Source organism: Trichomonas vaginalis, chromosome VI (assembly GCF_026262505.1).
Source record: "Trichomonas vaginalis G3 chromosome VI, whole genome shotgun sequence".
Classification (NCBI taxonomy): Eukaryota; Parabasalia; order Trichomonadida; family Trichomonadidae; genus Trichomonas; species Trichomonas vaginalis.
Window position 1 is genome coordinate 17,330,097 of NC_067208.1, and position 13,269 is coordinate 17,343,365.

The 13,269-nt window shown below is 29.8% G+C and overlaps 5 protein-coding genes across 5 annotated transcripts, besides 1 other annotated feature; 4 read left to right on the forward strand and 1 right to left on the reverse strand.

The window, feature by feature from the left end:
- Positions 1-610: 610 nt before the first annotated feature.
- Positions 611-3,790, forward strand: TVAGG3_0882030 (meiotic chromosome condensation; the record flags this gene model as incomplete). The annotated part of the gene is made up of 1 exon (XM_001321801.1): positions 611-3,790. The coding sequence occupies one exon, from the start codon at positions 611-613 to the stop codon at positions 3,788-3,790; it is 3,180 nt and encodes a 1,059-aa protein (XP_001321836.1).
- Positions 3,791-5,614: 1,824 nt separating this feature from the next.
- On the reverse strand, positions 5,615-6,043 carry TVAGG3_0882040 (uncharacterized protein; the record flags this gene model as incomplete). Its single annotated transcript, XM_001321802.1, has 1 exon — positions 5,678-6,028. The coding sequence occupies one exon, from the start codon at positions 6,026-6,028 to the stop codon at positions 5,678-5,680; it is 351 nt and encodes a 116-aa protein (XP_001321837.1).
- Positions 6,044-6,816: 773 nt separating this feature from the next.
- On the forward strand, positions 6,817-8,155 carry TVAGG3_0882050 (sperm-tail PG-rich repeat-containing protein; the record flags this gene model as incomplete). Its single annotated transcript, XM_001321803.1, has 1 exon — positions 6,892-8,106. The coding sequence occupies one exon, from the start codon at positions 6,892-6,894 to the stop codon at positions 8,104-8,106; it is 1,215 nt and encodes a 404-aa protein (XP_001321838.1).
- A 133-nt stretch (positions 8,156-8,288) lies between these two features.
- Positions 8,289-8,507: a mobile genetic element.
- Positions 8,508-8,771: 264 nt separating this feature from the next.
- Positions 8,772-9,563, forward strand: TVAGG3_0882070 (spectrin binding; the record flags this gene model as incomplete). Its single annotated transcript, XM_001321804.1, has 1 exon — positions 8,772-9,563. One exon carries the CDS (start codon positions 8,772-8,774, stop codon positions 9,561-9,563), a length of 792 nt encoding a protein of 263 aa, XP_001321839.1.
- Positions 9,564-9,947: 384 nt separating this feature from the next.
- On the forward strand, positions 9,948-10,199 carry TVAGG3_0882080 (Ankyrin repeat family; the record flags this gene model as incomplete). The annotated part of the gene is made up of 1 exon (XM_001321805.1): positions 9,948-10,199. One exon carries the CDS (start codon positions 9,948-9,950, stop codon positions 10,197-10,199), a length of 252 nt encoding a protein of 83 aa, XP_001321840.1.
- Between the last annotated feature and the right edge of the window lie 3,070 nt (positions 10,200-13,269).

Here is a 13,269-nt window from a genome sequence, read left to right on the forward strand (position 1 = left end):
AGTCTAAAATTCTTTTCATTTTTTAATTTTTGAAAAAAATTTGGAATTTTTTTTGTGCTGCTTTTTGATTTTGATAAGCAACATTAGTTACACATAAGATGTATTTAAAAAATATACATCAAATAGAAAATTTTTGAATATTATTTGAGATTTTTATAATTTGCCAAACAATGAGTAACTTAATCCCCTAATCTGCACCTTGAGCCTTATTTTCTATATCATTGATCATATCATTTATCATTTTACAATGTATTTTTATTGATTAATTCAAAAATAGATCAACATCCAAATAGCATGTCATTTCCCAATCAGAAGGTAAGTCATACACATTTAGCCAGCATGTAAATTTCAATCAATATGTTGATACATTTAATTACAAGATAAATAAATCATTGTATGTTCATTTTTAACATCTATTACATTATCAAACATAATTGAGTTCATGCATTACCTTCGTTTTTAATTCTAAACGTGCAACAATTTGAGATCTATACTGAAATCTATGTTCACACCAATAATTATACGATAAATTTTGATATACATCATATTTACATTACTTTTGGCAACAAATATTTTTGCAAAATCCTCGCTAATAAAATTTTCAGAGTGGATGAGTGAATCCTTGTCTCAGCAGGCCATAGGATTCCTCAATTCACTTGGTATCACACAATTATCACGATCAGATCATTATAATGTTACACATTACGGTGAAATGCATAATACAGAAAATCTTGAAGAAATATCAAGGTTAATTCATGAGAATCCAACAGATTTTAAAAAACTAGTATCCATTCTCCGAAACATCAGAGATTGTGGCGAATATACCGAGTTTTTTGCTCTACTAGAAAGTAACGATCTCCCGCTTGATATATTCATTCCTTTATGTATGAAATTTATAACGAAAGAAGATATATTAGCTCAAATATCATCAGTTTTATATGGAATACTCCTCGGATATCGTCCTATTCAACATAATTACAACGAAATTTTGATTCAGAAAGTAATTCATAACATAATTAAAGCGTCAAATTCAGTAGAACTAAAGAAAGATATCACTGACGTCGACATTTCTTACGTTTCCATAGCAGATGGCTTTTTTAGTGAATTTTCTTCAGCAATTTCAGCAGATTTCATCAATATCGCAACGCGTGAAGTATATACAGCCTTCATAGAACTATCTTTTAAGATAGGATCTACAATGACAAAGCAAATTTCACAATACGTTCCAAATTTAGAAGAAAATGTCATGAAATTCATACAATCAGCATTACAAATAAGTCCAGATTACGTTGCGCCTCATGTTGTATCATTTCTTGTTGCAGACAACCTACCAAAGAACCAAAGAGTTCAAAAATTTCGAGAAAAAATTATAGAATCAACGATGTACTCATTACAAGGCTCAGATTCAACGCTAACATTGATTTGTCAACACTTAACAGTCAGATGTCCTGATAGAGCAGCCATGAGAGAGATGATTAGTCAAACAATTAAATCATTTTTTAATGCAATACATGATAAACAGAAATACACATCATATCTCATGAAATGCATCAAATCAACTAAGATGAGTCTAAGAAATGTCTCTTTAGAAGTCCTTTCAGTGCTAATTCCTTATTTTGATTTGAATTTTATAAATGAAATTACAGAAATTTTGAAAAAAATGACGACAGAAGTTCATCCGAATATCAAATCGCTGGCAATCGGTGCATTATCATCTATTGTTGAATATACAGGTAACACAGATTTCTTTGATGTCCTAAAACACTCACTTTTGGATGAAAAAGTTGTTGTAAGGAAAAGTTCTTTAAATTTTTTGTCAATTTTGATCAAAAAAATTAATGAAGAAAATTCGGAGATACTAGAACTACTCAGCCAAAGAACAAGGGACAAATCTCCTTTAATAAGACATGAAGCAATCAAAATGCTCTCAGATTATTTCACAAAATTCATTTCGGAAAAAACTTTTTTCGTTTTTTTGGATTCTGTTTTGCCAAGAGTTTTAGATGATGATAAAAAGATTGTAACATTCTCAACTCAAATGATTGAGACCCATTTCCTTAGTGACATCAATTTGTCGATGAAATATTCGAGTGTTTTTGATGAAAACATTGTTGAAAATTTAAGAAGTTCTTTGCAAATTATTAAAACAAATTCACAAAAACAAATCAAGAATTTTGCAAAGTTGATTTCAAAGAAACTTAATGGAGATGTTGATGGAGGCTTCTGGGCTTTGGCAGATGTGATAAGCGAGTTCGAAACTAAGCAATTCAACAAAGATTTGTTAAAAGATCTCTGGCCAAAAAGACTCTCAATTTCACATCACTTTTTGTCAATTTGTTCGAAGCATGCAAACAAAACATGGATCAAAGATGCTATGAATGATGTTACTAATATATCCAAAGGTAATTTGACATGTAATTACGGACATATCAAATATTTGGTGGAAATTTCTGGTTCCGATAAAGAAAATACGAAAATTTTCAGAAATTTGTTCAAAAAGTGTCTTGAAAAGAACATAAAAGATAATGATTGCATTGTTTACTTGGTTGGCTGCTTGTCATCATATTTCACTCTTGAAAACAGAGATGAAATTAATCCATTGATTGATATTTGTTTCGACAAACAAATTGACAACAAAATCAGATCAATTGGAATTTTGTCACTTGGAAAATGTCTATTAACAAAGAAAGAAGTTGCTCAAGATGTAATAATTTTGTTATCTAATGATTTGACTTCTGATTCTCATTCAACAATTAAAATGAATGAAATAACTGCTTTGTCAGATTTATTAATCAAATATGGTACTTTCGCAAGCGTTTTTATTGATAATGCTTTGAAGTTATTGATTGATGGAGAAGATATTGTTAAAAGACATGTTCTTGTAATGATAACACGCTTAGTAACAGAAGATTACATCAAAGTGAAATCGAATTTATTTTTCAAACTTTTGAAGAGTTTGTTAGATGAAAATCCAATGATTTCTAACTTTGCTTCATCATGTATCTTTGATCTGATTGTTCCCAAATCATCAAAGATATTACTATTTCTCTCAGATGCTGTTTCATTTTACAATTCTCCTGATGTCGGAATTTTCGGAGTTAATATTCAAGAGAGGAAGAAAATTTATGATTTTTGTGTCGACAGAATGACTGATATCCAATGCTGGTCAACAATACAAACACTCTGCTCTAAATATATTGATCATCACATGACTGTTGATACATCACATATGAGAGATAGCTTGACAATTATTGGTATTTGTTACCAAGCAATTATTTCTAGAAGTTCAACATCAAAAAGTGATAATTTGAATGAAACCGAATCACAAGAACTTAGTTCTTCACAAGAATCAAGGAATGATGGAAGAGAAAGTATCCAGAAGTTGTTAGTTATCATACAACAACAGATTATCAAAGTTTTGTTACCGAAAATGATTGATTTACATTATCATTTGAGGTCAACAAATTCTCCATTGCAAGGCGATTTAAAGAAACTAATGTCACTTATTGTTAGAAGTGATTCATCTTTCTTGCAGTACATAGAAATGATTGATAAAACACTTAGTAATGAATTGAAAATTTATCTCCAAAGAACTCCAGAAAATGAAGATCCGAGTTTGCCTCCTTCTCCTTCGGTTAGAAGAGTCTTCTCTTCATCTCTTTTGACAAGATTAGCAGCAAGAGGATCCCCTGCAAGACAGACAACAAACTCAACACCAAGTAGATCTCAAACACCAGATGATTTTTCAATTTTGCTCAAGAGAATGCCAAATTTAGACGAAGATGAGTGAAATACTATATTTGTTTATATATATTTTATTAATAATAAAATGTTTTTTTATTCCTGTTTATAGTAATTATAGCTTATCGACGCAATTTTATTTTTAAATCAGAAAAAAAAAGAATCAGAATTTATCGAAAATAATAAAACGTCCAACATAATGAATGTATTAATAATAATTAAATTGTTTTCAAGATAATTTTTTTTTCTGAATTTTTGGCGAATTATTAATGTCAAGAACTAAAACTCGACACTAATTACACAAATGCATTCTAAAATACTCTTAGATATTATAAATTCGATTTTTTGGCTTATTTTTTTCAGTCGTTTCGATCAAGTTGCATGATAGCTATTAATAAATTCATGACATTGAAAAAATAATTAACATGCATTGTTGACAGGTTAACAATTAAGCAAATTAATTTAGTCAAAAATTGCAATTTCATTTAATCTTCGACAAATTCATGATATACTAGATTTTCTGCTTTATTAAATGAAAAAGCCATATCCTATTTGGATCATTTAAATTGTTATAAAAAAATTATTTTATACCCAGATTTTTCTAACTTTTACCACCCCCTCAGGTATTTGTGAGAAAAACGATTATTATATTTTTTTATGGAAGAATAGCTCGCTTACCTAGAAAGGACCTCACATCTCTGACTAAAAAGAGTCTCGGATCATAAATAGGTTTGTGATCCAGTAAGCAAATCCAACAAAAAGTCTATTTTTTGCCTTTTTTGGCGCTCATTTTATCGCATATACACATGAATATGTGGAAATCATTGGATCTTTTTAGGTAATCCATATATCCATGTAGTCTGGATCATCTTTCCTCGTAGGACCTCTTTACGGGTGCGAATACCCATAAAGTTCTCAAAAGATTCATTTATCATCTCCATGTTGAAAGAACTTGCGCCAAAAATGATATCTACGCAACAAACTACAGGCATATATGAACTAAATTCATAAAGCTCAGCTCTTAATTTACCAAAAACGTCGAAATCTTACTCATTGCAATTGCATTTTCTCAAAAGCTCAGAAGAAATACAAGATTTTGATTAAGCCGATGTTATAGATATCACAAATACTACATACTTACGCAATATCAAAATTGCAGGTAAAAGTTTCTTATCATTATGCTCATATTTGTTTTATAAACTAAAAATCTACTTATATTATTCACTAAATTTTTATATATTATTCATATACTTTAATAATTACAATGCTATTTCACTTTCAAAATGAATTTCGTAAATCAATATTATTTTTTTGAAAATTTATCCATTTTAGATGAAAACAACATGAAAATAAAATTTACGTAAAACAATATGCAAAATAGTTTTAAAAAGTGGTTATTGATAATAAGAAAGTTTATAGTTTGCTTTGAAGTTTATTTTTAGAAAAAAAATTAGGATCCTATAATTAAATCAAAATAAAGAGTTATTTTAGAATCTATATTATCCATAAAACAATTATTTACATTTGTATTGGCTTTTTAATATTTTGAATAAAATTCAATTCCGCATTCTTAAAGATTTTTAAAAAATAGATAAATACAAAGATAGTATATATGCAGAAGATTTAGAATGTGAAGCAAATCAAATAAAGGACAATCAAATTTTCAAGAAGCAAAAAAGGAAAAAAAATAGCATATAGGCAATTGAACCTGAGCAAATATATCCAATTTGACAATAAGTTCCGCTACACTACGCAACAATCCCCGAAAGTTGCCTAGGAGGTGACATTTAATAGCTTATCGCAACGATAGGCGGTTTCCCCAGCCTTAGAGGGGTGGTAAAAGTTAGAAAAATATGGGTATTTTTAATTATTATTTAATTATTTAATAAACAAACAATTCATATAAATAAGGCCCTATTTCCCTTTAAAAATAAAATTATTTTTTGAGCTCTTGTATTTTTTCCAAAACTAATTTAGCTAACTGAATTTCTTCTTCTAAAGCTTTATTCTCTGACATCAAGCGCGTTCTATGATCTAAAAGGCTTAGAGATTTTGTCCTGAGCAAAAAATTGGTTTCTTCCAAATTGTTTAGATAGTCTTTTCTTCCTTCGCGCCATTTTCTAGCAGTGAGTCTGTTTTTTGTCTTCGAATCTAATTGATCATACTCAATTAATTTTTGAATCTTTGGATCGGCGTAATCAACAGCATTGCAAACTTTAAATGGTCGGGTTTCTAGTTTCGGTATTGTTGGAAATTGAAAATGTGGAATGTCGCTTTGAATATCCATGAAAATTGTTTTCGTCATTATGGTTTTATATTTGAATAGTAATTGAATTATGAAAAAAAGATAAAATCTTCATGAATATGATATGGACCATATGTAATAATTTATTACTTATTTATTAAAAATTTCAAGAGCTCACAATTATAATAAGTCAAACTACAAAATGATGCACAATTATCTCTCAATATAAATTCTGCGCTTTTTAAAAATTTACCATTAGTATTCAAATATCTTTGACTTATAATTGAATTAGTATTGAACATTTCATGTTAATTTGTCTGGTTCGTATACTTTTTGTAATTTTTAACTGAGTATTCGACAATTTTTATTGATCTGAAGTTTACATTCCTCAGTTGAAAATTTTATACAACCATATGCAGTTACGATCCAGAGTCGAGGGATATACACATGTCCATACACATACCTTACCTTCTTATGTATCAACCTTACTACTCACAATGAACTAGCCATTGCAAATGGTATTTGAAATTAATTATATTTGAGGTAATTTTAGTCATGCAATATTGACCAACACAATATCCTATTATAAATACATTATAATTCTATATTTGTTCGTTTCAAATTCCATTTCCAATAGAAGTACCCTTTATCTACTCATTGAATATCTCACATCCTAGGAATGAGCCTCAATCAGCGTCAGAATTTAAAATTATATAGAATCATTAAAAAGATCTTTGATTATTTTATATTCCGTGTTACTCTCAAAATTATGAAATTTTTAAAATAATTACGTCATAATAATTAAATTTTACATTTTGATATCTGCTAAATGCAAGCATACATTTTACCTAATTATAAAACAATTTCTTCATTATTTTTGAATTATCAAAAAACTCGTTATTTTAATGACTTTTGATGCTTTTGCCCGCGGCAAGAGAGAAACAACTGATACTGGTCCTGGAATGTATAACATTCCTAGTACCATAGGTGCTGGTCCAAAATTCTCAATTCGTGGCCGTTCTACAGAACTTAAACCACAATATGCCCCCAAATATTACCTTTTACCTTCCACATTAAATAAAAATGGCATAAACATCGGTCATGAGCTTAAATTTAAGAAAGATTTTCGTCAAACAGCAGTTTCAGAACCAAATTTATATGCAATTCCTTCTACAATTGGTCAAGGACCAAAAGTATCAATCAGACCTAAAATGTCATCGAAAACAGAGATAACACCAGGCCCAGGGCAGTACGATCCTAAAATTAATGATAAAGGACCTGCTTTTGTTGTTGGAGTTGGACGTCGTTTCGATTTCATACAGGATAATATCTTAGTTCCTCCCGGATCTTATGACATCCCATCTACTATGCAACCACGTGCTGTTATTAATCATGCAGATCATGGACCAACTAGAAGGCCAAAGTTTCAGAAGAAACAGCATCCAGGTCCAATTTATGATGTTGTTCAACCATTTGGACACGATGCAAGAAGATGCCAGTTCCCAAAGAACAAAACAGAAAAATCAATTCCGAAAACTCCAGGTCCTGGTGAATACGAAGTTCTCAAGCCATTTGGAGAGTCATCGAAGCGAATTTATACCACAATGCACGTCAGAACTAAAGAAAGAAGTAGATCTGTTTTTGATGTCCCTTATTACGATATTCCTTCTACAATTGACAATAAGAAGAAGATTCATATGTTATCTAGACCACCAACTTCATACGAAACTCCTTCCCCTGGACCTGTTTACGATATTCCAACGTCAATTGTTCCTCGACCAATGACTATTGGTGTTAAAACTGAGAAGAAGAACCCAATGAGCGATATTCCAGGTCCTGACGCATACTTCAGCTCTGATGCTCCTAAAGATATCAGCGAAGACGTTGTTTGCCCTCTTGACGGACCATATGCAAGAGATATTATCAATTATAAGGAAGTTTCAAGTCTTCCTGGTCCTGGACAATATGATGTTGACGCTGGAGAAAAGAATAAAAAGAAAGGATTCACAATTTCGAATCGTGACCTTAGTCCTTCACGTCCAGATACATCAGCACCTTATCGACTATTATCATCTACTCTTGGCGGACCATCTTATACTATTAGTCTCAAAGATTATTAATTTTTATTTTCTTATCATCTTGTTTTGTTTGATTTAAATTGTTTTTATCTTGAATATTTATATTTTTAGTTGCTTGTTATTTCAAATCATCTCCTTTATTGCATTGTTGTGAACCTCATTCCATATGAAAAAACTAAATTCCTTATATAGAGGGACCATATTGAAGAATGCTAAGTTGTTTTTAAGGATGCACATACCACTTTTTGACATGCTCCCATAATATCAATATATCTTTATTGTGATTGCAAAAAAGTATAACAGTAATATAAGGTACAAAGTAGTTATTTAAAATAACTTCTTCCCGAACAAAGTTAATGACTTTTTAACTTAGAAGAATTGGATAAAAAACTAGAATGTCAAAAAATTGAGAGAATGTCAGAAAGTGGTAAGTGCACCCTTAATTACTATTAATATCTTTCCAAGAATACATGTCAATCAAAGTAGAATTCTCGTAATTCTAAAAAATAATATCCCGACTTTTTTCCCCCATGACGGAAAATTAATGGAAAATCGAATATTTTAAATTTTAATAATTTATGCTTATAATAGTGATTTGTACAAAATATACTAGAAAATTTTGTGAGATCGACTTTCCATTAATTTTCCGTCATATTGAATAAACCGGTACAAAATTTTTAGTAAAGTTACGACTTTTATTATTATCCATGTCGGGCGGTCTTGAAGTGAACCTTGAGTATATGGCTGCACATATCAGTGATTTTATTACAGATGAATATTTCTTTGAATCATTCGAACTCGAAGACATCAAAAATATCATGAAAAATTCAAATTTCAATACAAATGATTTCACATTTTTGATTGAACTGTCATATCATACAATTAAGGCACATAAATTATATCTTTGCGCAAGAAAAGCAAATGTTTGCGTTCAAAACATGGAAGATGTCATTTTAATATTGAAATCAATCAGAAAGAACATGAAACTCCGAGTTCTTAATAGTATCATTGACTATTTAGATCGTGAGAAAAAATCGCTTGGATGCCAAGAGAAAGTCCAAAAACTACAATCTCAAATTACTCAACTTAATGAAATATATAATCAGAGCTTAGTTATCCCAAGGATTACAGAACTTAAGAAATCTAATGAGTTTAACGATATATACAATTTCTTGGATCAACTTTCATCTCTTGAAAATAATCAAATGCTTTCAAGAGCATGTGATGAAGGGCTTTGGAAAAAGAAAGATCCTAAATTCTGGTATAATCATTCAATGAATGTTCTTAATACTGCATGTGAAAGAGGAAATCTCAGACTTGTCAAATCTCTAATTGAATGTGGCTGCATGTCTGATAATGATGAAATTTCTCCACTCAATTATGCTATAGAAAATGGTAAACCTGAGATTGCCCAATATCTCATTTCTGCTGGTGTTAATAAAGAAGCAAAGAATAAAAATGGCGAAACACCAGTATTTCAAGCATTAGAAAATGGCTAACTTGAAATTTTCAAATATCTTATCTCTTCAGGAGCTAACAAAGAAGCAAAGAATAAAAACGGCGAAACTCCACTCTTTTTGGCATCAAGAAATGGTCAACTTGAACAAGTCAAATATCTTATCTCTGCAGGAGCTAATAAAGAAGCAAAGAATATACATGGCGAAACTCCACTCATATCTGCCTCAGTAAATGGTCACCTTAGTGTTGTGAAATATCTTATCTCTGTTGGCGCTAATAAAGAAGCAAGAGATGATGACGGAAATACTCCACTCATTTTTGCTTCATCAAGGAATAATCTTGAAGTTGTTAAGTATTTAATCTCAATTGGTGCTAATAAAGAAGCAAAGAATTATAATGGGACTAATTCACTCATTTTTGCCTCAATGTTGGGACACTATGAGGTAACCGAATACCTTATCGCAATAGGAGCTGATAAAAATACTAAGAATGATGATGGATATACCCCACTCATTTTTGCATCAAAAATGGGAAATTTTGATATTGTAAAATATCTTATCTCTGTAGGAGCTAATAAAGATGCAGAGAATAATAATGGAGAAACTGCGCTCGATAATGCTCTTAATACACAAATTAGAGAATATTTGCTTTCTATGAAGTTTGACTATTCTAATTAAACTTCATAGACAATGTCTCCCACGATGACACATAGCACACAATAACAGTGCACTGTTGCACTTTGTTGACAAAAGATACACAATCAGAAGAAGATTGTGTATGAATGTGTCATTCTGGGAGACTTGCATAGACAATGTCTCCCACGATGACACATAGCACACAATAACAGTGCACTGTTGCACTTTGTTGACAAAAGATACACAATCAGAAGAAGATTGTGTATGAATGTGTCATTCTGGGAGACTTGCATAGACAATGTCTCCCACGATGACACATAGCACACAATAACAGTGCACTGTTGCACTTTGTTGACAAAAGATACACAATCAGAAGAAGATTGTGTATGAATGTGTCATTCTGGGAGACTTGCATAGACAATGTCTCCCAAAATGACACATATAGATAAATAAAAGCGTAATATGCTATTTTGTGTTTCAAAGTATTACAAAATGATTCTTCTAAAAGTTGCCCAGTGAACAACAAACACGTGTATATTCATAAATAACACGTGTTTATCGAAGACATAGACAACAATTGTCTATCAATTGTTGTCTTTGATTCAACTTTGACAAGAATCACAAATGATTCTTATCAAAGTTGCTCAGTGAACAACAAACACTTGTTATTGTTTATAATTCAAGTGAATGTTGTACACAAAGACAACAATTGTCTATCAATTGTTGTCTTTGATTCAACTTTGACAAGAATCACAAATGATTCTTATCAAAGTTGCTCAGTGAACAACAAACACTTGTTATTGTTTATAATTCAAGTGAATGTTATACACAAAGACAACAATTGTCTATCAATTGTTGTCTTTGATTCAACTTTGACAAGAATCACAAATGATTCTTATCAAAGTTGCTCAGTGAACAACAAACACTTGTTATTGTTTATAATTCAAGTGAATGTTGTACACAAAGACAACAATTGTCTATCAATTGTTGTCTTTGATTCAACTTTGACAAGAATCACAAATGATTCTTATCAAAGTTGCTCAGTGAACAACAAACACTTGTTATTGTTTATAATTCAAGTGAATGTTGTACACAAAGACAACAATTGTCTATCAATTGTTGTCTTTGATTCAACTTTGACAAGAATCACAAATGATTCTTCTCAAAGTTGCTCAGTGAACAACAAACACTTGTTATTGTTTATAATTCAAGTGAATGTTGTACACAAAGACAACAATTGTCTATCAATTGTTGTCTTTGATTCAACTTTGACAAGAATCACAAATGATTCTTATCAAAGTTGCTCAGTGAACAACACCCATTAATTCTTTTTGATATTACACATTAGGCTAACCAACCACACCAGTCATTTTATTTATATAGCTTTTATCCGTAACATTTTTAAAGGATTTCAAATAATTTACTTTTTCAAATATTTACTAGTTAATATCTCAATCAATTTATCCTCTTATTTATATTTTTAAAAATTTTCATCTCCATCACCATTCAATTTGGAATCTCATTTTTAAAATATCTTAATATAATCAGAATTTTATTAGTAGGTTAAAATATTTGCGAATATTAATTATTTGGATCAAAGCTTTCATACGATTACATTAATTTTTTTAATCGAAATTCTATTTCATTACTACTCAATTTTAAATCATAGCAGCATTAATAGCTCATCTACTTATATTCCATCATAATGTTATTTTATTCAATTTTTATATATCTGATTTTCATATTTTTTCAAATTCTGTCGCAAAATCTTTAAAATTGTTATATTTCCTTACAACACGGTTAATATAGTATTCTCCTTAACTTGTTTAAATGCAATTTTGCAATATTTGGAAATGATCAAAATATCCTAATGTAAACGTTTGCTCTTAGAATTCAGTGTCATAGTCGATTGTTTCTAACAAATTAATCTTTTTTGCATTGATTTTCGAAGTATTGCATTTTCATTACGGCCAAATCTGCTCTCTTTCATTAGATTGATAGCTCACAATAGTTCTTGTAATCAGAGAGGAAATATCTTACGAAATATACCTCTAAATTTTCACTTTATAGATAAATGTTATATTTTTCCGTTACTCGATTATTGTCCAATAAAACCACAATCATATTAAACTTCGTCCAAAATAAACAATAAAGAATAGTTTTTAAGTTTCTTAAACGGTTTATGAAGGTTCATATTTAATCAATTTTTTTATTTTCAATTCATGTATCTATAGTTCGTTAGTCTATCATCCCTTCATAAATTATCTGCAAAGAATTTTGTAGAATCTCAACTCTGTGAGGAACTACAATAAATTGAAAAGTCATTTTGTGATATCAAAATCCAATATATTATTCTTTCTAATACATATTAATAATATCTTGAGATGTAGTACACTATATATATACTTTCAAAAATCTTATATGTTTATTAGTTATTGAGAAAGAAGCGATTTAATTCTTTGAAAATCGACGAAAAGTGCCATATTCATAAAATTATAGGGTATCTAATATATATCATAGAAATGAAAGAATAATAAAAATCAATGAGACACATATTACTTTTGATGAAAACTCCGAGTTTCTTATGCCCAAATATGAAGTTATAAGTGAATGTGCCTTTAAAGATTGTGAAAATCTCAAAAATGTGAAATTCCCAAACACATTAAGAATCATTGAATCAGGAGCTTTTGATAATTGTTAAAACCTAATAATGATTGAATTTTCAGAAAATCTCGAAGTAATTGGAAGTAAAGCATTTAAATCTTGTTATAATCTTTCAATAATTGAGAATTCGCTTGTTATAAAAAAAATTAATAATTCAGCTTTTCACAATTGCCAAAAATTGTCTTAAATTACCTTCGGAAATAATATTGAAGTTATCGAAGAGTTTGTATTTAGTAATTGCAACAGTATTTCTCAAATTGATATACCAAACTCAATAAGAATTATCAAAAAAGCAGCATTTTGGAATTGCAGCAATCTTACCAGAATTGCATTTGGAAAAAATCTTGAAGTAATAGAAGATTCTGCCTTTGAAAGTTGCTCTTTGTTAAGAACCGTTATATTTTCAGATAATATAAAATTTATTGACAATTATGCATTTTGTTATTGT